The 24,878-nt window shown below is 30.9% G+C and overlaps 1 protein-coding gene across 7 annotated transcripts in view; it reads left to right on the top strand.

The window, feature by feature from the left end:
* The window catches only part of LOC143055536 (arf-GAP with SH3 domain, ANK repeat and PH domain-containing protein 1-like), a 43,573-nt gene extending 19,962 nt beyond the window's left edge, over positions 1 to 23,611 (top strand). For 2 of the 7 annotated variants that reach the window (XM_076228691.1, XM_076228690.1), the window contains exons 17-30: positions 130 to 218; positions 799 to 979; positions 1,800 to 1,891; positions 4,570 to 4,756; positions 6,015 to 6,083; positions 6,476 to 6,523; positions 8,145 to 8,298; positions 9,153 to 9,191; positions 10,791 to 11,136; positions 11,468 to 11,511; positions 11,842 to 11,891; positions 13,356 to 13,370; positions 16,228 to 16,353; positions 19,110 to 23,611. In XM_076228691.1, the coding sequence (XP_076084806.1) occupies positions 130 to 218; positions 799 to 979; positions 1,800 to 1,891; positions 4,570 to 4,756; positions 6,015 to 6,083; positions 6,476 to 6,523; positions 8,145 to 8,298; positions 9,153 to 9,191; positions 10,791 to 11,136; positions 11,468 to 11,511; positions 11,842 to 11,891; positions 13,356 to 13,370; positions 16,228 to 16,353; positions 19,110 to 19,181 (1,512 nt within the window). In that variant the 3' untranslated portion in view covers positions 19,182 to 23,611. The remainder of the gene's footprint in view (positions 1 to 129; positions 219 to 798; positions 980 to 1,799; positions 1,892 to 4,569; positions 4,757 to 6,014; positions 6,084 to 6,475; positions 6,524 to 8,144; positions 8,299 to 9,152; positions 9,192 to 10,790; positions 11,137 to 11,467; positions 11,512 to 11,841; positions 11,892 to 13,355; positions 13,371 to 16,227; positions 16,354 to 19,109) is intronic. The other 5 variants (XM_076228695.1, XM_076228696.1, XM_076228694.1 and 2 more) reach the window with 5 other exon arrangements.
* The last annotated feature ends 1,267 nt before the right edge of the window (positions 23,612 to 24,878 follow it).

The raw sequence follows: 24,878 nt of genomic DNA, 5'->3' as shown, positions 1-24,878 counted from the left end.
AACATCCAAAAAAATTCTGAATTTACAGTATATAAATGTATAAGTCGTTTCTCCACAACTAGTTAAGCTTTTAATTTAGATCAATATTCTAAAGTTTTTTTTAGCATTAACAATTTTTCTTAATTTCAGCTGGCCAGAGTGGTAGGAAACCAAAACTTCAATGAAATAGTAGAAGCCAAAGTAGATCAGACAATGAAACTGAAACCTTCTAGTCCTATGTATGTATGCAATTATCATTTTCATTATGGATTTTAAATCACCTATCCTGTCTTTATAAGCATTGAATATAGCACATTATAATTGCGTTTTGAAAAAAAAAACATCTTTGGACACATGCAATTAGTGATTTATTATATAAAACAAAAGCATTATTGTGGAACTGCATTTGAGTTTAGGAATTGTTTACATACATACATGTATATAAAAAAGAAGAAGTGCAAATCTTCTTAGGACATAAGCATCAGCGTGCACCAATGTCATGCAAACAGTGAGTTCATCTATGGTTTGTTGAAATTGTATGATTCCACTACAGCAGCGAAATTGATATTTGTAGATCTAGCATGAAATGTGTTAGAAAATTGTTGGAACATCATTTATCATGTTATTACAATTTAAAAAGCAAATAGACATTTATGAAATGGCAAATTTTAAAAGGCAAAGTGTAATTATTTACTGCAGTCTGTTATTAGTACAGGTATTGATAAACAAATTTCCAGAGATCTTTGCATATACAATAGACATGTTCATTGACACACAAAATTTGAATATATCATTTCATGATTCATTTTAATTCTACAGGGAAGAAAGACTCCATTATATTAAAGCTAAATATGAGCAACATAAGTATGCAATAATAACCAGCACCGACAAGGAAGATCTTAAGCAGGACTTAAAACAGGCAATAATACAGCAAGATATAGGAGCTTTAATTCAGGTCTATGCAGAGGGGGCTGATCTAATGACAGAACTGCCAGACGATGTAAGTACCTGGGGGAGGTCAATAGAATTGCTATACTAATTAATCATGCTGTCAGAGGACTAGGTAATTATATAAGCTGGTAAAGTGTTAGGCATATCAAATGTATTTCATAATTTTCTAGTTTGCAGAATGATATTCACACTGGGAGTATGGCTTGTTTATTAACTATTTGTCTTCAAAATATAATGTTGGGCGAAGATTTTTCTCTATGTTAATTTTTGTCAGGTTTTCCTATAAAATTTCCCAATTTACATTTTGAGGGGGATACTGACCCAAAAACATAACTATTACACAAACAAAAGTAAATTCATGTCTGCAAATACTGCAGTCAAAAAGTGTTACAGCAGATGCATTGAGTGTGTAGGTAAAGGCAATATCTTTTGTTAACTTTCTGGTTAGCTGAACCGTGTAGTAATTATAGCTAGGTAATCTACCCTCCTTTCAGAGTAGACTAGTATAACAGATAACCAATCTATCTATCTGTAGAACTAGACTACTCTGAAAGGAGGGTAGTATACCTAACCTGATAATGACTTCATGGTTTAACTAATAAGTAAGCTAACCAAAGATTCTACCTTTACCTACATACTAAATGTATTCTGCTGTAAACTATTATAAAGAATACTGTTGTCCAGGTCATTAACTTTGTTCTAGGTCACTGTTTTAATTCAAAAAGGAAACATAAATTTCGATGCTTTTATTAAGTGGTCATTGGCAGCAATATATGTTTTGGGGGGAGATTGTACTTAATAGTTCTATTATATTAACATATAAAGTCGTGATTTAACATCAAAATAATCAATTATTATTGTTGTTTCAGGAAAATTCAGGGACAGCACTTCACTTAGCAATAGAAAAAGAAGATGGGTACTCATTGCATATCGTAGACTTCATTGTACAGAATAGTCATTTGTAAGTGAATACGGTGGACTTTATTTTACAAAATAAGTCGTTGTCCATCCCCCTTACATCAATTTGTAGAGACATTTGACAGAAACACAGGTCAGCCATTTATCGTCCCCTCCTGACGGGACTATCATTCAGAAAGCTCTTATACTGTGGATTTATATATTTTCCTGTATACCAATTTTCGTTGATTTAGGAATAGTTAACATTTTCGTGGATAGTTTTAGATTATATGGTTTTCCTAATGTCTGAATATATATCTATAGAAAATTTGCAATATGTTGAATATTTAACTTTGTAAGTAACCTGTACTCAAAAAATCGATGAAAATTGGTAACCAAAAAAATTATAATGAATCTGAAGTATCTTGTTTCTCCTCTAAAACAATTTGATTGAAAATTAATGCTCTTATACTTAGAAAACATTTTTGCCATCATGTGTAGTTGATCATGTAATACTTAAACTTTGATTTGACCATTTAGCTAGAGTTTTTTTTTTAACCATGTTTGGACTATTTCAACACAACAACTTGCTCGAGCTCTAAGCACTGATTGACAGAAAGCTCTTATATTGTGAATTCATTTATTTTTTTGTGTGCACCAATTTTTGCTTATTGAAAAATGTCTGTATTTTTTGTTGATATTTGATTTCATGTTTTTGTCTAAGTCAGCATACAAAAACCTATAGAAGTTTTGCAGTTCATTGAAAATTTAAGGTGGATCCCTACAGATCATGAAGAAATGACAAATTTTTTATCACTGTTCAATTTTTCTTAAATTTTTAATACATGTATATGTAATGCAATTGCCTCTTTAAAAAATTGAGTTGAAAATATCATGTCACCAGATTCTTTTCCATGGTAACAGTCACCAAATTTGGTACATCACAAATATGTATGAATACATACCTGCAGTTTATATTCTGGATTTTTTTCAAGCCTTTGAAAGTATTTTAAAGGTTTGTTCTTCATTTATCACAAAAATAATGTTAAAAATGTAAATAAAACACAAATAATGGCAGTTTTATACATATTTGATAAATCCAGCTCCATTTCATAAACACTGCTGCACACAAAATAAAAAAAAAAAAAAATGTTCAAAATTTGTATTTTTCCTAAATTAAAAAAAAATTAGTCCATTGAGTTTTTTTTAAGATTTGACATAAGATGGTCAAAACAATGAGCTTTAATGAAATAAAAAGTAAAATTTAGGTCTCAAGGCTATTGTTTTGACCTAAAACCGTTTTTGTTACCGCTGCCGACAAAGTGATCAATAGCAGTTTTTTGTATATCTTTCAAAATTGTGTAAAACAAAGTGTGACACAATTTGTCATATCTTTTTTAAACCTACACAGATCAATAAAGTTTTACATGACAGTCTAATGAAAGCTATTTGTTGTTTCTATGAACAACGGTTACCATGGCAACAGGACAAAAAGTAGGAAAATTCAAGTTCTTATATTGTTCTGACATGCAAAAGTTACTACTAACAGACAAAAAGAAATCAAATACCATGATTTCAGAGCTGCAACCCATGGCTTCTATGTAAATTTAAACGAATGTCATGATAATGCAGCTTTTTAAGCATTGCTATGGTCTAAAATGAGCAAAATAATTCACTTAGTAGTTGGAAAAAATCACCATATATTTTTTTCTTTCAATTATTGATTCATAGGAACCAGTCACGCAAGTAAATAGATACTCAATTTCAAGACGTTTTCACACTGTCCTCAATTATTATTTAATGATTTAAGTTTGATGAAATATACACAATATTTATTTTTTAATTGTCATGGTAACATAATCAAAAACTGATGAAAGTATAACTTTATCAAAAGTCTTTCAACTTTCTTTATTTTCAATACCTCAATAATTCAGCAACAATATACTCTTATATTTAAAAATGTATATCTAGTTTACTCCTCTGATTCAGTCAAATACTGTAAATTCAGAAATTATTGGGATGTTTTTATTATTGCGAAAAATGCGACAGGGTTATAATCACAATAATTTTAACTCACTTTTTGAAATTTTGTATAACAATTAAACAAGTCTATTCTCAATATCACAAAATTTAAATCGCATTTAAGATCAAAATGTCAAAATCGCAATAATAAATGCATGCAATAATTTTTGAATTTACAGTCCTTACTGATTTATAGTCATATCAAGCATATTTAGAGTACACGTTCCCTGTAGAAATTGTCAATCCTTCCATGTTGAATAGTACATATAGGTTTTAAGTTCTCCCCCAATCAGATTTATCATATTGGTGGCATGAGGAAAAGAAAATACCAGTTATTGTGCCAGCTTTATTTGAAAGATCACATCTTGGCATGATATGTCTGTGAAATTGGTATGGTCCACCATGTCCATTGGCAGATGCCAACTGAGTGATTTCACTATTTCTATAAAGATGTCTTGTTTCAAAATCAAAATCCATACATTGATCTATATATATATATTACAAAGAAACAGAAAAGGAATTTGTGTATAGTAACAAGCCAATTTTTAAATACATTTAATTATGTTGAAAAAAATGAAAAAAATTAGAAACTTATTTATTTTAGTTGCAGCAATTTTATCTTCTTCATATTGAATGTTTTATTCATTGTCCAATTGACAAATACTTGTTTTTGTCTTTAAATATACAAAAGCACATTTTTTATTTTTTTATCTTTTTCAGAAATAGTTTAGGTCATAAAAACAAACAAGGCAATACTGCTTTACATGTGTGTTCATTGTTGAATAAAACCGAGTGTATGAAACTGATTCTACGCACCCAGCCAGAGCTTGCCAATGTAGAAAACAACGATAGCCAGACACCGCTGGACATCGCTAAGGAGAATAATCATGAGATTTGTATTGACTTGGTAATTACAATTGACAATAACTATTTCTTAAAAGATAAGAAGATATGGTATGATTGCCAATCAGACAACTCTCCCCTAGAGACCAATTGAAGTTGTAGTTCACAACTATAGCTGTATGTTTTTTGGTTTGTTTTTTTTTCATGGAAGGGATTGTTATAATACCAAGTTGTCAGTTTTACATGTAAGGTGTCATTAATTATGTGACTTACATATACTGTGAATTCATTTATTCTCTTTGATACCAACTTTCGTGGATAAAGAAAAACCTGTATGTTCGTAAATATTTAATTTCGTGGATTTGCCGAGGTCTGCATACAAGCCTATAGAAAATTTGTCATTCGTTGAACATTTAATTTCATGGTTTCCTATACCTACGTAATCCATGAAAATCCAATGAATAATAAATGAATCCATAGTACTCGGATAAAAATGCTTTGTTAACTTCATTGATTGCAGTACAATGTGGATTCCTTTATTTTTTTGGTACCGATTTTCATGCATTGTGGGGGAAAAAATCTTATCAGAAATCAGAGACAAATCTAAATAAAAGTGGATATCCAGGAATCAATATTCAAAATCTAATGAAACGGGATAATGAGTTTTCACACACTTTTGTTAAACATAACATTGATGAATGACTGCTGAAAGTCCAGCAGCAAATTAATATGCATATTCATGATGAGAACAAGGTAATGTAATAGGAATAATAACACTGCTTTGTACTAGACCTACCAGGTCTTGCGGTCATAAAACTTTCAAGCACAATTTTCGTACTCAGACTCGAAAATCAACCAATCAAAATACTGGATTTGGTGTTTCAAGCACTAATTTTGTACTCCAAGTTCTGAGTAAAGTTTTATGACTGAGGACCCAGATATTTAGTTTGCTAGTTCATTAAGTAGCAGTCAACAGAATGACATGTCATTTTACATGGACTCATTATTCTAACTTCAAGTCTTTGCTCTTTCTCCTTAATGCTGTGTGCTTAGAGGAAAAGCAGCAATTATAAATGTTAACGTGTTTGGTTTGACCTAGCTGGGGTTGTAACCCAAGAACTATCACACTCCAAGCAAACACACTACCTATGAAACCACAGAAACATTACATTGAAGTTGGGACATATTGAAAAAAATAGACACTTATTACTTTTCTGACAAAAAGAGAAGTCTATATGTGTATAGTGGCCTTGTGATAATTTTGCAACTTTGTCAGGTTGTTGTCTGTTTGACACATTCACCAGTTTTTAATTCTATTCCAGTTGAAAGCAGCTTTACAAGGCAGGAAAGATGTATTTGGCAATGTCAATGTTGACTGGGATTTAACATATGTAAGTTTTTTTTATTTTTTAGTACTGTCTTTAGGTGTGTATAGTACACAACTGTATACATGTGTAAGGCTAAGTAGTGTTTATGTGATATGCAACCTTTTTTGTATTAATTTCTATAAAATATCTTTAAATCTATCTTTGATCATATATGGTAATGAAAAGAAATGTTCACTAAATTTGTTAATTAAAATGTGGCATTCGAACAGTGAGAAAAATACAAAACTAATTTTTTTTTTATCATATTTTCGATGTTTCCTAAACATGGCGTCTTCATAGTAACTGGAAGTGTACCAAGATTTCAATATACAGGATCATTTTCTTAGTCTTTTTTGTGATGAGGTGGCGCAAAGCAAATCCTGAACTGTTCTATATAAATTATTTATATTTTACAGGAAGAACATTTTGGTGAAGACCAAGGGTACAGTGATGATGACCTTGAGGTAAGTAATAGTTTGAGCCGGTATTTTCAAGTAATATTTTAAATGAAAATTATTGTTTAAAAATAAGGAGATGTAGTATGATTGCCAATGAGACAAATATCCCCCAAAGTTCAAATGAAGTTGCTGTAAGCAGTTATAGGCAACAATATGGCCTGCAACAATGAGAAAAAAACCAATTATGTATGGTTGGCTATAAAAGGCCTTGACATAAAGAATAAGAAATAATTTAATAGACAACTTTCGAGTTCGATGCATTTCCGTCAAAAACTCTGGTTTTAGTGAACGTCATTCGTGCGTTTAAGGGCGTCGTCACTTCCATTCCAATGTTGAGCGAGTGGTTGGAAAACTATAATTCTAGTTTGTACGAATTATACGACAAATTGAATTCTCAAAATTGACAATCAGCATTGATGTCATTAGGGAATTGTCATTAAGTACCTACAGAACAACCATTATTTCTAGTTTATCCTGCACACTGACGATCACCAAGACGCTTGATGAACATAAATAGTGCAGGGATACAGGCGACCCCCTCTATCTGGTAAATGACGTCATAAAGGCGCGTATAATTGACGAGTTTTTTCCGGTGACGGATGAACTCGAAAGTGGTCTATTGAGAAAACTAACAGCCTATTAATTTATAACAAAATAGTTTATGAAAAAAGAAATATGACAAACATAAACCAACAATAACCACTGAACTACAGGCTCCTGATTTGGACATGCATACAGAATTTACATTTATACAGGAATATTATGTATATTGCCACTCATGGTGGTAAATGATAATGCTTGCATATTATTTTTGACAGGTTAGTTTATATAAGATTAATTTATTTAAAACATATTAAGAGATTTCTTTACAGCACTCAATTGAAGATCATTTTACAGAAAAGCATAAACATGCCCAGTCTTTTTATTACAATGTATTCAGAATTTAGTCATTTTCAAAGTTTTTAAGTCAACAACTTAGTGATAAGTCTGTGCATGTCTCTCTTCAAATTATTTTTTTCTCTTCCAATCCAGTTTCTGACTTTAAAATAAACTTTTGAAAGATAAGTTGTAGTTGGACAGTACAAATGAAAATCATAGAGTTTATATAAAGTTTCAGATAGCAGATATTAAGACTTATTTCTGTACAGTGAAGCATATTTCTGTCTGAGTGGTAGAGAATGTTAAAATGAATGAAATTTATCACTAACTAAAAAAGAAATGGAGTTTTATTTATCTCAAATTTCACTATTTTGGATTTTGAAATCCAACATAACTGACAAAAACAGTGATTTATGGTAACTATTTTATTACTGTAAATTCAGAAATTATTGCATGCATTTATAATTGCAATTTTGTCAATTTAGACTTTAATATGATTTTAATTTTTGCGATATTGAGAAAAATCCTGTGTAATTAATATAAAACATTTCAAAACACGAGTTTAAATTATTGCAATTATAACCCTGCCACATTTTTCACAATAACTTTTGTGAATTTTCAGAACATGGATTTTGAATTCCATGGCTATGGACAAACAAATACAGCTGTTGTTGGATGTAAAAGTTTATGAAGCATTATACGAAAAAAATCAAAACAATATTATATTTTATATTTATCCTTTCCCTAGAGTACTCCAGAAAGGAATAGTAAAAATAGGTCACGACCACCTAGTTTAGTGACTGGTGCTAGTACATTAGAATTACCCAGCAACCATAAGGAAGGTTTAGACGCAAGGGATCGTGCTTTGTCACAGTCACAGGCTTTATACATGAAACCAAAAAGTAAGTCATATTTATTTTTACGAAAACAACATTTTATTATTTAAAAATACTTTATTGGTATAAAGGAAATATGGAGTAACTACCAATGAGCCAGAACAAAAAAAAAAAAAAACACAGAAAGCACAAAAGACATCATATGTTATTCCACTGTAAACTTGTTTACACTGTATCTCATACTCTGAATTGCCTCTAGAACTGTCTAGAAAGTGTAGTCTATATTCAAGGTGTGAATTAGATGTAACAGGATGTAGTGGAAAAAATCTAACAGGCTACACAATAACTGCCATTATTGCCAATTTCTTTAGAGGAATTCATAGAAAAAAACATCTTAAGGATAGAAAGGAACATCTTTGATATCAGGCCCATGACTTCTGAAAACCACATTTCCAGATATCACTTGTCTTTTGTTTCCATCTGAATTACAAAACATAACAAATGTTAGATACATTATAATAACATTTCACTTGAACTCACCTCAACTTGAAAGATTATCTCCCCTTATAAAAAAAAGAAAATTACCAAACATTGAATATTATTTCCCTTATAAAAAAAGCAAACTGCAAATGGTCTTGTGTTGTCTTAGAGTTGGAGCAAAACATACAAGGAATTTAAATGACTTGCAACCACGTACATGATAATGCAGAAAATTTAACGAGTAGAAAAAAGAAAAGTAAATAGATTTGCAAGAAAGTGTAAGTCAAGTCCAAAGCAGAAAAGTTGTTATAATGTAAGTTAATTCCTTTTTGGTTTTGGTGATACTTCATCAGTTAATCTGTTGTGAGATGCTAATATTTGTTTGCAGAAAAGGACATTTTGAAAAAAAATATCAGTTTAAATAATGTTTTGTTTCTTAGAGTTTACCCATACTAGACAAAGGAGCAGTGTAAGGAGTAGTAAGTAATTTCTCATGTATCAGAATTGCATGAGAATTTCCTCATGGATCTGTATGAGAAACTGCATGAGATTTCCCTTCATCTTGTGTTTTTATGGCTGTAACTGCATGAGATGTTTTCACAAATATATATAAATGTAATGTAATTTAAACTTTGTGTCTCATGGATAACAGTTTTAACTTGATTTTAGCATGCATATTTTTGTTTTCATCTTAAAAAATACCTTTGCTGTTTCAAACATATAATACATATCTTCAAGGAATGGAAGAACAAATGCATATACAAACAATTTTAAATTCTAATATTATGTTAATTGTTAGTGAATGTTCAACGCCACTTTCAGCTCATGTGGCTTCACAAAATTGACGTTTCCTTCAGACAATTTGATAGGCTATCAAGACAATACCGATGTTTGTGTGGAATCCTAAATGCTTTTATTGTAGCATGTAACCAATTTCCTTTTTCCTTGAAATAAATATTGGTTTATACAGACGAAAATCTTATATGATACATGTATCAGCATGATTACTGTATGTCCTGAATTATTTTTTTAATTACTGGTCTATGTTCATAGTCAACAGTCTTTGTTTCATACGTACTATGGCTTTGATGAGACTGTCATCAAAGTGAGAGGGTTAGCGCTATAAAACCAGGTTAAATCCACCATTTTTTACATTTGAAAATGCCTGTACCAAGTCAGGAATATGACAGTTCTTGTCCATTCGTTTTTGATGCGTTTTGTTATTTGATTTTTCCATGTGATTATGGACTTTCCGAATTGATTTTCCTCTAAGTTCAGTATTTTTGTGATCTTACTTTTTTCTAGACAGTCATATAATGTATTTGTTAAGGGCTTCATATCGAGAATATTTTTGATAGAAAATGTGAAAAAATATATATTAATAATGTAATAAAATTTACAATAACCCAGCTGCTAACACACCTTTGAGTGATTTGATTACAAATATATAAAACTGGATTGAATAGTCTAATAATTTTACATGTAATAATAAAAAAATGTGCATGCCAATAATTATGCAAACATTAAACAGTTTTGTTTTAAAGTACAAGAAAAATAAAGGGATATTTATTAAAATTTAGGAGAGTTCTAAGTCTTTATATATATAAAAAAAGGATGTGGTTTGATTGCCAATGAGACATTTTTTCACAAGAGACCAATTGAAACATAAATTAACATTTATAGGTTACTGTATGGCCTTCAACAATGAGCAAAGCCCATATTGCATAGTCAGCTTTAAAAGTTCCTTAAGGCTATTGTAGGAAGAAAATGAGATGAAGAATTTTCCAGCATTCTCTTTCTTGACCTGACCCTTCCAAAATACAACTTATATAGGAAATTATATTAAAACATAGTCACAAACTTCCCAACCCCTCCCCTCAATTATTATTTTCCATATGGTATCACACACCCAATTTACACATCCTACTTTTGTAGCAAAGGTGACCCTTACAAATGATTAGTTATTCATATTTATTCAGTAAACAATGTAATTATAAACTGCAGATTCTGTCCTTTTATATTATAAAACAAGTTTATCAGATAATCATAATTCTAAATTTATATTATTTTATATTTAGATTTTACAGTGCATAATGCTGCAAACATGCAAAATATCACAGCTTCTCAGCCAAACTTAGCCATGAATTCTTCAACCAATCATCATGATTCCCTACAGTCACATGACAAGATATCACCCAGTGGTAATGGCCCACCACTGCCACCAAGAATGAAGAAACCTCCACCACCGCCACCAAGTGACAAAAAGCATGCAAGAAACAAATCTGAACCTTTCCCTGCAGAGGTCATTCATAGGAGGTCAATCTCTGATCCCCCTTCGCGACCGCCACCTCCAGAATTCAGGAAAACAATTGCTTTATCATCTAGGCCCTCACCACCTCCAGAGATAGATAAAACAGGAGTAGGGTAATTATCATTACTGATAAATTCAGAAACTTTTGTGATGTTTTTTATGATTGTGAAAATTGCCAGGGGTATTCTAAATTTTGCAAAAATTCTCCTTCTATTTGTGTTTGCTGTAAAAGGAAAATCAGGTAAAAAGAACAAGAAAAATGTGAAAATAGAACCTCACAGACAGATACTGGATTAGAAATCATGAAAAATAAAGTGCCTTTATGCAGTATATTTTCCTTGAATGTACAGGGTACAAACCTGAAATAAACTTAGGTGTTTTTTTTAATATGGGTGAAAAAGCAGTTAGATTATTAACTTATGATGTCCAATCTTTTTCTTCCAGAGTGACCCCTTCACCAAGACCAAGGGCCAAGTCCAACAGTGATGGTAGGTCAAAAATATAAGGAATAATCTTAGATTTTTCTTTGAGCTATTCAATTTTAACATACATTAACCAAAGAAATGCAGTTTTTAAATACCATTATCACAAATGTCATGCCGTTGACTCAAAGTTTGCCTAGTATACATATATAATAAAGATTGTGAGCTTTGATCAATTTTGATTGACACTTTCCTTCAAAGGTCTACTGAAAAGAGTTCAAAATGAGAGAGAAAATTTAAAAAAATAATTTTGCATAGTATACATCATTGTTCATGTTAAAGATTGTGATTATAAAAAATTGAGAATCATCCTTACGCTTTATTTTTTAATTTCAGACTCCAAATCATCCGGAACAGAAACACCGCCATTACCATTACCTCGCAAGGTAAAATATTTATTTACATCATATTCATTACTGTAACTGGATTCATTATTATTCATGAAATATCAATTTTTGTGGATTTTGTGGGGTTAAGGGAAACCCCTAATTTTTTATGTGCAAAGAAATGTTAGTCTATCGGCTTGTATATAGACTTTTGCAAAAAAAAATTTTAAAAAATTTAGTTTAAACATATTTAATTTTAGTGGATTGGGAAACAAGTTTTGCAACTTATATTAATCCCTTTCCACTTAGCAGGTGCGAGTGCTGCCTTGTAGCGGCATTAGCCTGCTCTTTTTCGAAATCTACAAGGGTGTCTTTAACGTGCAAGAGATATGGCTCTCTCTTAACACGGGTCAGCCATTTATCGTCCCCTTGAAAACGCATTTTTCCTCAATCCACAAAATTATTATCCACAAAAATAAATGAACCCACAGTAGTTTTTCCAACATTAAGCTTTTATTGTCAGCAGTTTAATAACTACAGCACATTTCAAAATAAGTACTTCTGATTGACCATTTGTATTTTTCATGCTTTTATTGTTGTATCCAATTTTTCAAACTGCAGAAATTGAGGCTTTCATATATCCTCTTCATTGTCTTGCATAAGTGATAAATACTTTTTACAGCTCTTCTATAAAAGTATGCAAAACAAAACTTTGATCAACTTGCTTGCTTTGTTTGCTTGGATGTTTGCCAAAAAATAGGTAGGCAGAGTTTCAGTCTATTTTATATGTACTGGGATTTGATTTGATTGGACAATGAAAATTGTCATCGCATGAAATAAATGTTTATTGTTCAATCAAATTCCAGTATATAGTAAACAGACTGAAACAGACTACCTACTTAACAAATATAGCAAGCAAGTTGATCAAAAGGTTTGCTTTGCAAGCTTTTATAGAAGAGCAGTAATATAACTTTATTTATAATGTTTTGTTTGATAGCTGTTGAATTACTGCTTTGTGCTGTACTAAAACAGTTATTATATACTTTTATACTTGTTGCTTGAATGTTTTTTTTCTAGACAAGGCCAAACAAAAAAGTATGTGTGTTTACTGTACCCCTACCTACCCTAAAGTTTTTTTGGCCATTTTCAATTAAACACTGTTGAAGTCACAGTGTTGCTCCCATAGACTCAATCTAAAAAAAATTAGAAAAAATCCCTACCTACCTACCCTGTTTTTTTTTCCAGCATTTGACAGTAAACACACATACTTTTTTGTTTGGCCTGATTAATGAATAAAAGAAAGGGTGATCAACTTATTTCTACCCACATCTCACATAAATTTACCTCCAAAATGCAACTGAATTAAAACAGTGCTTAGTCTTTCACAATACACCATTGCTTGCAAGTACAGTTTCAGATCATCAATTCAGAAATTGATGTCCTGAAATTTGTGGCATTATCCAATCAAAATGTACGTTATAGACAATGTTGCATTGGAATGATATGTTTAATTTTGCCTATTAGATTGTTGAAAATCAGGTAAGAACATTGTTATTTACACTGCACCTGCTTTGTGCTTGCTACTACAACTTTTATTTTGCATTTTGGTAGATTTTTTTCCCACCGGGGACTCTGTTTTAATGAATGACTTTGTACTGCGGCTTGGTTTTGCTCAGTTTTTGTTTGTTTATGAAAAAGGAATTTCTTGAAAAACTGTTTTCTATGCAGGTAACATTAAGGCAAATATAAAACTAAAGGCACCATGGGAATAAGTTTAGCCACAGTATTCCCTTGTCAATTTTTTTTGTCCTTTTTCACCATATCTTTGACTGAGTTTGATTCCCAAATATTTTTGCATCCTGAGGCCAAAAATCTATTAACCACTTTCAAACAGTTGCTTTCTAGAAAATAGTTAGTTGTGGTGTTTCTTTATCATTTTTTTATGCCCCACCTACGATAATAGAGGGGCTTTATGTTTTCTGGTCTGTGGGTCCGTTCGTTTATTCGTCTATCCGTCAGTCTGTCTGTTTGTCTGTCCTTCCATCCGTCTGTCCCGCTTCTGGTTAATGTTTTTGGTCGAGGTAGTTTTTGATGAAACTGAAGTCCAATCAACTTAAAACTTAGTACACATGTTCCCTATGATATGATCTTTCTAATTTTAATGTCAAATTAGAGTTTTGATCCCAATTTCAAGGTTCACTGAACATAGAAAATGATAGTGCAAATTTCAGATTAAAGTTTTTGGTCAAGGTAGTTTTTGATGAAGTTGAAGTCCAATCAACTTGGAACTTAGTATACATGTTACCTATGATATGATCTTTCTAATTAAATGCCAAATTAGAGTTTTTACCCCAATTTCACAGTCCACTAAACATATAAAATGATAGTTTGAGTGGGGCATCCATGTACTATGTACACATTCTTGTTTTTATTTAAAATTGAAACATCGACATTGCCAAGTTAATTGCTGAAATTGAGATTGAGCACCAAAAAATCAGTCATCAATCATAAGATTTATTCATACAGCACCTTGGACCCAATTAAATTTGCAATCAGGTTTTGCTGAAGAAATCATGAATTTAAACTTTAAAATAGTGCACTTAACAGTAGAAATGTCAGTCAAGATTTTAAATTCAACAGTTTTACACCTTTGATATTAGATCAGAGTAGCTAGGAGTGTGTTTTCCACTGTAGTATTTTAGAGAGAACATGGTTGATATATACATTGGATTCATTATTATTTGCGGAATACACATTTCATATATTTTGATGGTAAAGGTTAACCATAAATTTGAATGTTCAACAGAGTACAAATGCTATAGAGGCTTGTATGCAGAATTTGAGAAAACCACAAAATCAGATATCCAGGAATATACAATGTTTCTTCAATCCATAAGAATTTGTATCCACAAAAATAACTGAATCTGCTGTATGTGACAACCAGTTTTAATTTTTCTTAGCTCTTTGGATAATGTTGTTGTAGACTATAGTCTGTTTCATATTTTTGCTAATTTCCAATTTTGAAACATTCCCTTTAAAATGTAGATGCCATACAGAACTTGTTTTTATCCTATGTTTCTAGACATAATTGTATCGCAATTAAAAACACTTGAATGATTTAGACTTATTTATTTCAAGCTTTTCCAGTTTAATTACCATAATAGAAAATATTTCTATCAATTACTGTTCATTTCTGATAGAGCTCTGTAACTAATTAACTAACATAAGAATTCTCATCAAAAATTGTTCTTGAGTTGAGAGTTTTGGATATATAACACTGGTTATTGAAATTTAAGGATATTTAACGGCTTGAATCAAAGAGTGATTGATATGGCTATTGAAAATATTCTTTGATCCTAACCTTTGTGAAAATTAGATCGATTATTAAGGACTGGTTATTGAAATTTAAGGATATTTAACGGCTTGAATCAAAGAGTGATTGGTATTGCTATTGAAAATATTCTTTGATCCTAACCTTTGTGAAAATTAGATTGATTATTAAGGACTGGTTATTGAAATTTAAGGATATTTAACGGCTTGAATCAAAGAGTGATTGGTATTGCTATTGAAAATATTCTTTGATCCTAACCTTTGTGAAAATTAGATCGATTATTAAGGACTGGTTATTGAAATTTAAGAATATTTAACGGCTTGAATCAAAGAGTGATTGGTATTGCTATTGAAAATATTCTTTGATCCTAACCTTTGTGAAAATTAGATCGATTATTAAGGACTGGTTATTGAAATTTAAGGATATTTAACGGCTTGAATCAAAGAGTGATTGGTATGGCTATTGAAAATATTCTTTGATCCTAACCTTTGTGAAAATTAGATCGATTATTAAGGACTGGTTATTGAAATTTAAGAATATTTAACGGCTTGAATCAAAGAGTGATTGGTATGGCTATTGAAAATATTCTTTGATCCTAACCTTCGTGAAAATTAGATCGATTATTAAGGACTGGTTATTGAAATTTAAGAATATTTAACGGCTTGAATCAAAGAGTGATTGGTATGGCTATTGAAAATATTCTTTGATCGATCCTAACCTTTGTGAAAATTAGATAGATTATTAAGGACACAAGAACCAATCTAATGTTCTAGCTTACTTGGTAGCTAAACTGTGAAGTCATTATTAGGTTAGGTACACTACCCTCCTTTAAGAGTAGACAAGTCTGATAGATAACAAATCTATCTGTATGTAGGACTAGACTACTCCTAAAGGAGGGTAGTATACCTAACCTTATAATGATTACACAATTCAGCTAGCAAGCAATCTAGCCAAAGAAATTACTTTTACCAACACACTCAAGTCATTTCGCTGTAACCATGGTAACACATGCTTGTTGATAGAAATTTTACATGAAGAGTTAAAAGATTTGATTTTTGATTCCAGAAGAAGTCACCAGTTGGTCAGAAGTTTCAGGCATTATTTGATTGTGATGCTGACAATGATGATGAACTGACTTTTGCGGAAGGGGAGATAATCCTTGTATTGAGAGAAGAGGAAGATGATTGGTGGGTAAGTAGTCACATGATCTGAAATAACATGGATGAACATTAAGATTTTATGAAGTGTTGGAAAGTATATATAAAATAGACATTTTTGTTTGTTTCATAACATTACTATGATATTGTGATATCTAAGAATTTCACCCAGCACCTTAAGAATTCAGAGTTCTTGCTGTTTATCTGTCGGCCTCATATTCTCCAAAATTGCTGATTTCCTTTAAAAAGATTTTTAAAAAATAAATTAAAAAGTAATTATGTTAATGGTAGGTAATTGAGTAGTGTTTTTATACGACCGCAAATTTTGAAAAAATTTTCGTCGTATATTGCTATCACGTTGGCGTCTGCGTCGTCGTCGTCGTCGTCGTCGTCGTCGTCCGGCGTCCGAATACTTTTAGTTTTCGCACTCTAACTTTAGTAAAAGTGAATAGAAATCTATGAAATTTTAACACAAGGTTTATGACCATAAAAGGAAGGTTGGTATTGATTTTGGGAGTTTTGGTCCCAACATTTTAGGAATAAGGGGCCAAAAAGGGCCCAAATAAGCATTTTCTTGGTTTTCGCACCATAACTTTAGTTTAAGTTAATAGAAATCTATGAAATTTTGACACAAGGTTTATGACCACAAAAGAAAGATTGGGATTGATTTTGGGAGTTTTGGTTTCAATAGTTTAGGAATAAGGGGCCAATAAAGGGCCCAAATAAGCATTTTTCTTGGTTTTTGCACAATAACCTTAGGTTAAGTAAATGGAAATCTATGAAATTTAAACACAATGTTTATGACCACAAAAGGAAGGTTGGTATTTATTTTGGGAGTTTAGGACCCAACAGATTAGGAATTAGGGGCCAAAAAGGGACCCAAATAAGCATTTTTCTTGGTTTTCGCACTATAATGTTAGTATAAGTAAATACAAATCTATGAAATTTAAACACAAGGCTTATGACCATAAAAGGAAGGTTGGTATTGATTTTGGGAGTTTTGGTCCCAACAGTTTAGGAAAAAGGGGCCCAAAGGGTCCAAAATTAAACTTTGTTTGATTTCATCAAAATTGAATAATTGGGGTTCTTTGATATGCGGAATCTAACTGTATATGTAGATTCTCAACTTTTGGTCCCGTTTTCAAATTGGTCTACATTAAGGTCCAAAGGGTCCAAAATTAAACTTAGTTTGATTTTGACAAAAAATGAATCGGTTGGGTTCTTTGATATGTTGAATCTAAAAATGTACTTAGATTCTTGATTATTGAAGTTTTTTTGGTCCAGTTTTCAAATTGGTCTACATTAAGGTCCAAAGGGTCCAAAATTAAACTTTGTTTGATTTCATCAAAAATTGAATCCTTGGGGTTCTTTGATATGCCAAATCTAACTGTGTATGTAGATTCTTCATTTTTGGTCCTGTTTTCAAATTTCAAATTCTACATTAAAGTCCAAAGGGTCCAAAATTAAACTAAGTTTGATTTTAACAAAAATTGAATTCTTGGGCCTCTTTGATATGCTGAATCTAAACATGTACTTAGATTTTTGATTATGGGCCCAGTTTTCAAGTTGGTCCAAATCAGGATCTAAAATTATTATATTAAGTATTGTGCAATAGCAAGTCTTTTCAATTGCACAGTATTGTGCAATGGCAAGAAATATCTAATTGCACAATATTGTGAAATAGCAAATTTTTTTTTAATTAGAGTTATCTTTCTTTGTCCAGAATAGTAAGCAAGAAATATCCTATTTGTGCAATAGCAAGAATTTTTTTTAATTGGAGTTATCTTTCTTTGTCCAGAATCAACTTAAATCTTTGTTATATACAATATACAATGTATATACACTTTTTACTACCAACTGATAAATTTAAATAATCTTTACCATTCAGTGATAACAAGCAGTTTTTTTACATCTTAATATTTTATGATGTATTTAAATGAGTAGTTATTGTTGCAAACTCCATTAGAAATTTGAATTGATATCAGTTTTGAAAAAGGGAAACAGGGATGTGAAAAAAAGGGGGGGGGGGTTAAATTTTTCTCATTTCAGATTTCATAAATAAAAAGAAAATTTCTTCAAACATTTTTTTGAGAGGATTAATATTCAACAGCATAGTGATTTGCTCAAAGGCAAAAAAAACCTTTTAAGTTCATTAGACCACATTCATTCTGTGTCAGAAACCTATGCTGTGTCAACTATTTAATTTTAGATTTAAAAAGTTTGAAGAAGAAATCTTTAATTGATTTGTAAAATCTTGGCATTTGTTTTGTGTAAAAAAAAACCATGTAATGTCAAAAATTTGATCACAATCCAAATTCAGAGCTGTATCATGCTTGAATGTTTTGTCCATACTTGCCCCAACTGTTCAGGGTTCGACCTCTGCGGTCGTATAAAGCTGCGCCCTGCGGAGCACCTGGTTTGTTTTGTTTTCACAAATAAATAATTGTTGAGATTTTCATAAAGCATTGTACACCATCAGAAATTCCATAGTTTATGTACTTTGTATTCATTGTTATTTGTAAGGTACCAATTTTCACGTATTTTGTGGGTATAGATGTAACAAGAAATTTGAATATTCAATTTCATAGGCTTGTATTCAAACTTTGTCAAAACCATAAAATCAAGCTTTATCAACAAATATATATTCTCCAATCCACAAAAATTGGAACCCATGAAAATAAATAAAACTACAGTATTCTTTTTTTTTGTATAAAGTTTTAAAATCAATAACTGACAACAATAACTGACCAAGATATGTCTTTAATTATGATGTATATTGTATATTTGTAGGAGGGAACGATTGAAGGTCACCCAGAGAGAAGAGGACTTTTCCCCAAAACTTTTGTACAGCCATTGTCCTAGCATCAAAAAAACATATAGATGTTTATTATATAGATATACTTACTGGTAGATCATAGTGATTCTTGTTGTACCACCTGTCTTGAATTATTTATTCTGGTTTAGACCTTAAAAGAAAATACTGTCACTTGAGACACAGTAATGCCTCTCTGAGTTTTGTCATGAATTTTTATATTCAAAAATTGAAAAGATGTAACACAGTATAGCATAGAGTATTCCGAAATGATATGAAATATGACAGTCTTTTTACTCAACCTTTTATCAAGAAGATTGATATGGTACCAGAATACTTTTTTGATAGATATAACTTGTACACGGTTTGAAAGCTGGTGAAATGCAGTTTATTTTAATGTAAAAAAAAGAGAATAAAAAATAATTATCTTAAATTTAGAAAGGCTCTGACCACTTTCAAGAAAGCATCCATAAGATAGGTGTGGTTTGACTGTCAGATGTTACATGTACATATTTTTTGAGTCAGGTTTGTGAAATGAGGTCTAATGGTCAGAGAAATGGTGATACGACAAGAATTGCATTAACAGATGACAAAGTTTGAGATTTAACCATATATGAAAACCTCTTTTATTTTATGTATACATTTCATAAAGGTGTTGAAGAGAAAAGTATTTCTACACAATAGATAGTCTCATGGACTGAATTTTTTTGCATAATATTTATTCTTTATAGTATTTGCTTTTCACAAATGGCTTAAATCTGTTGATTTGTAAAAAAAAATTAAAGCAGTTTGCAGTACTCATAGTGCTATATTTTGTATTATATATTTAACAGATACTATGTCCTCAATTTTCTTGCTTATTTTTTCCATGGCAAAATTTTTATTAAATGGCTATTTTTTTTTTTTAATCATTACAATGTAATGATATTATACAGATTATATTTGAAAACAAATTTATTTATAATTAAGATATAAAATATTCTTGTGTTGAGATAGCAGGACTGTCTGTTCCACGGAACAGTGATCAGTATTAGAATTTATTTCACAGCTCAGCTTTTGTTATGTGTGCCTTGGTTTGCTTTGGGTATTATCTAATAATTTTTTACTTTCACTTTCTAACAAATTTATAAGAAGAGGTTCACAGTTTAAGCCTGATAAATATTAAAAGATAAAAATAAGTAGTGGTGAATGTACATAACCAACTTTAAATGTCAAACATGCTATTTTGTCCTTATTAATGATTAACCTATTAGGAATAATATGAACCTAACCGTTTCTATCAAATCTTCAATCTTTTTCCCTAGCCTGAAATTGTTAAAAAGTTCAGTTTATGTGAAATAGGTTGAAAATGCAGAATTCATTTTCTCATCTGCTTTTGGATTTGAAATTAAATGCAATCATGTAACACTCATTTTCATTGGTCAATGTTAAGCACCAAATTCTCAATTGATACCTTGTACTGTAGTAAAGAAGTGAATGAGCTGTCATATTGAATTTCTGAAACTTTATATATTATAATTATAATTTGAATGAAAACTGAAACATCACCTACCTCAAAGACATAGTTTTAATTAAATATCCAACTTTAAAGCATACACACATAAACACAAATGGGGATCCAGGATTTTGAAAGGGGAGGGTTATGATAGGCAGGATGAGGAGAAGAACCTTTGAAAAGATTGTTAAGCAATTTAAAAGACAAGGAATTATAGTACTCTGTTTTAAGAGTTGCCTCCCATCAATTGGGGTTTTAATGTTGTAAATAATAAGGCAAGTTTGGTACAAGCTTTTTTCATTGTGACCTCGAATGCTTTCTTTTGGGAAAAAATACTTTGACAAATGTTTTTATTTCTTGCAAAGATGTACAAACTTGAAATGGGTTCTCTGATAAAATACTGATCAAGTAAAATGAAAAATATATATTTGATTGTTTTATTAACTTGCTGTATTGCTTATGTTAATGGCAATTGTTATGTGCATTACACTGAGAAGTTATTCTAAAGGAAAAAGTGAGAATTGTCAGACACAGAATTTTCTGTTTTTCTGAAGTTTTAATAAAAGTTTAAAGGGTAGAGGTCAAAGGATACCTACTCCTTTTCTAGTAGAATTGTTTGTCAAATTCCTATTTAAGAAACCGAGTATGGTTTATTGATTTACTAAAAGTGTGTCAAGAATGACCATAATGTTCTTTACATGCAATTTTTCTTTTCATCAACTAAGTCATAGTGAAACCTTGCAAAAATATACCGGTAAAATATCAGTGCAATATTCTATTTTAGCATAATCATTGGAAATAATCAGCTAGTATAGATTTGAATATTATCAGTCATTAACACGTCAATCAAAAACATATATGTAAACCTTTTTTTGAAGAATACTGTAAAAGCAGTCTTTTTTCGTAGATTTAAATTTCTTGTCAAATTGCTGATGGCAGGCAATGCAGAACTTGTTGGTAAGATTTTATTGTCATGTTTTTTCAATCTTGTTCATGATTTTCATCATACAGCAAAATTACTCTGAGATTTTTCTTGATTGAAAAATTAGCATGAAATTGTTCAATGAGATAAATCATGAATAATCCTTGTTTTAAAAGAAAAATTACAATCCCTTTAGATAATTCTGAGTCTGATGAGTTGTGGGTAATTTTAATGTTGCATAAGAATCTGAGACTGTGAATTGAAGTTCAACACTAATTAAATCGGAAGAATTAGGTTGAATTTTGTCATAGGGCATCAAACTAATTAAAACTTTATAATTTTTTTGTTATAACTAACAATGTTAAATAGTGCAAGAATACGATAGAGAATTGTTGTAATGTTATTTTGATCCATGCAAGATCTGTCGTTGTTAGGGTGATGGTTATATTTAGATAAGGTTATGGCCGAAAAACAAAATGGCAGACAAATATAAAATATAAAAGTAAAAAATAAATCAATTGTTAAGTCATTAACTTTATTTTATATAAATCTATTTGTTTCTGAATAGTAAATACTGTTAAAACCTGTTTAAATCCCCCAAAGAACACCAAACAGTTATTGTTACTGAATTTATCTGAGCTCATGAATATTCATGAGGTCAGTTATTGACCTTAAGTATGAATTTGATTATAGATTATTTTTATACCCATACTGCAACCATTTGTTGAAATAAACTGTGATTATAGGTAATTCATTCCTTGATAGTATCAGATATTCCAAAGAAGGTTATTTTTTTTTTTATTGGAAAGTGACATGTTGTCTGTTTAATGATATAGACAGAAATCAAATATGTCAAAAGTCAAAATGTATGGTTATAAAAGTAAATGACAGTTCACATGAAATGAGAAAAAAGTTTATTTGGATATTGAAAGTTTTGATTAAGGAATAAAATTGAGAATGGAAATGGGGAATGTGCCAAAGAGACAACCACCCGACCATAGAAAAAAACAACAGCAGAAGGTCACCAACAGGTCTTCAATGTAGCGAGAAATTCCCGCACCCGGAGGCGTCCTTCAGCTGGCCCCATAACAAATATATACTAGTTCAGTGATAATGAACGCCATACTAATTTCCAAATTGTACACAAGAAACTAAAATTAAAAAAATACAAGACTAACAAAGGCCAGAGGCTCCTGACTTGGGACAGGCGCAAAAATGCGGCGGGGTTAAACATGTTTGTGAGATCTCAACCCTCCCCCTATACCTCTAGCCAATGTAGAAAAGTAAAAGCATAACAATACGCACATCAGAGCTCCAGATAAGCTGCGTATTTGCGTGATCACGCAATACAAATAATAAAAAACCCAATGCAATTGCTCATTGCAGGGTTCAATAACCCATTTAATTCAAAGGAAACCCCAATTATATTCCAAAACCATGAGTTCTCAACCCTTTTATTGGCTACCATTTGCGTTGTTTACCCTTATCTGTTTACAGTCGTCGCGTAAACTATTTTTATTTTTTATAATATTTATAATTCGAAATTTCCTTTCGTTCTAAAAATAGATCCCTGCATCAAGTAGCTGAAATGGGTCCCTGTTAGAGTTTGCCGTTGCTCAATAGGTACACGTGTTTTTGAAAACATTTCGATCTTCTCGACGTCTATCCAATTAGCGTGTGCCATGTAGTCATATTTTTTTCGCATTGCTGGGGATTTATCATAACATACATTGAATTAAAACGAAAGTGAATGTTCGGTTAAAATATTGAATAGAAGCATGTTTTCTGCTTCTTTTGAAAAGCTGAGGGAAAGTTATGATGATAACAAGACTCAGCCAGTGTTTTTAGGAAGCTGTCGAGCACGGGCGTGTGTGCGTACCTTAACGAAAACATTGCTAATAAAAACAGGGTTTCCTCAAAAAGAAATCAGTTGTAAAAAGTGAAAGGCCAAACACTTGAGGCCAAATCAATTATGACATGATAAAGCATCAGAAACCAAAAGTTCTAATAAAAGACAACTAAACCCAGATTTATGAAAATTGGAATAAAACAAAAACATTCAAGTATAATTAAAGTTTATAAACTATTTTTTGTTTCATTTTACACTGGTCTCAGAATTTATTATATAAAGGTATAAGACGAGTGCCTGTCAATACACATATCCGTTTTATACAGTATATATGAGATAATACAAAACTGGCAGAAAGTTTGAAACGGAACAAAAATTAAACCTACAATTGCTCCTCAGTGAATAAACCAAATAAAACAGCTAGCAAATAACCCTAACCATAAACCAAATAAAACAGCTAAACAAAGAAAGAAACATATTTAAGACGGAAAAAAATCTGGGGTTGATATTGCCTAAATATTCAATATTGTGTTGATGAAAAAACCCAATACAATAAGGAGCTTGGTGGTGAAAAACCCAATTTGATATTAACATGAGGGGTGAATTGGAATTGATAATGCAATCAAAAAACTTTATCACCCGATTATATAAGAAAATGGTGGGTAAAAAACCCAATTTGTGAATTCTTATCTGGAACTCTGGCACATTAAAATTCAAATCTTATATGATCAGTTCAAAGGATGGAGCTAATCTTTATAAATTTTCTGAGGAAAATGTCAAGAATATTTATTTTTGAATTGTTATTTTGTTCATAAATTCATCATATGATCTGTTATAAATAAATTCATACATAAATAAAGAGTCTAAAATTCATACAACTGACAACATATAGTTATTTGGTGTGGCCTAATAAGAATTTTTATATATATTGTTATAGTTTTAAATATACACAGCTTTAAATACATGTATACCAATTTATATTATTATATTTGTTTATCACAACACTAAACAATCATATGAACCATTTAAAATATATTTGTTTATATTATCAAATAAGTTTTTACTGTGACAGTTTAATGGAATTGTTTTTGAATATCAGTCAAACTATCGAAAAGTTTTGATAGGATGTAATTTGAATTTGAGTTATTGCCCTTGGTCGCCATTAAAAAAAAAGGGGGGGGGGGTGTTAAATGGTTTGATTTTCTTAATTCACTGACCAAATTGAAAAATGAAATACAAAAAAGTCTGATAAAGATCATTACTAGATTGTAATGATAAATTAAGCAAGGCTAAAAGAAGTTTAAGTTGTTCTAGTAGTCAGTATAACAAGATGAATATGGTAGTGGGAATGTGTACCCGTAGACATCTCGCATGTTGACACAAGGGAAATAACTCGTGCTTAAATTGTATATCTCCCAAAACTTAAGAATCCAAAATGGAGTTCAGTAGGGTAGAAATATGTTAGATGTGTAAACCATGTT

The sequence above is a fragment of the Mytilus galloprovincialis genome, chromosome 12, assembly GCF_965363235.1.
Source record: "Mytilus galloprovincialis chromosome 12, xbMytGall1.hap1.1, whole genome shotgun sequence".
NCBI lineage: Eukaryota > Metazoa > Mollusca > Bivalvia > Mytilida > Mytilidae > Mytilus > Mytilus galloprovincialis.
This window is presented reverse-complemented; position numbering and strand designations above follow the sequence as displayed.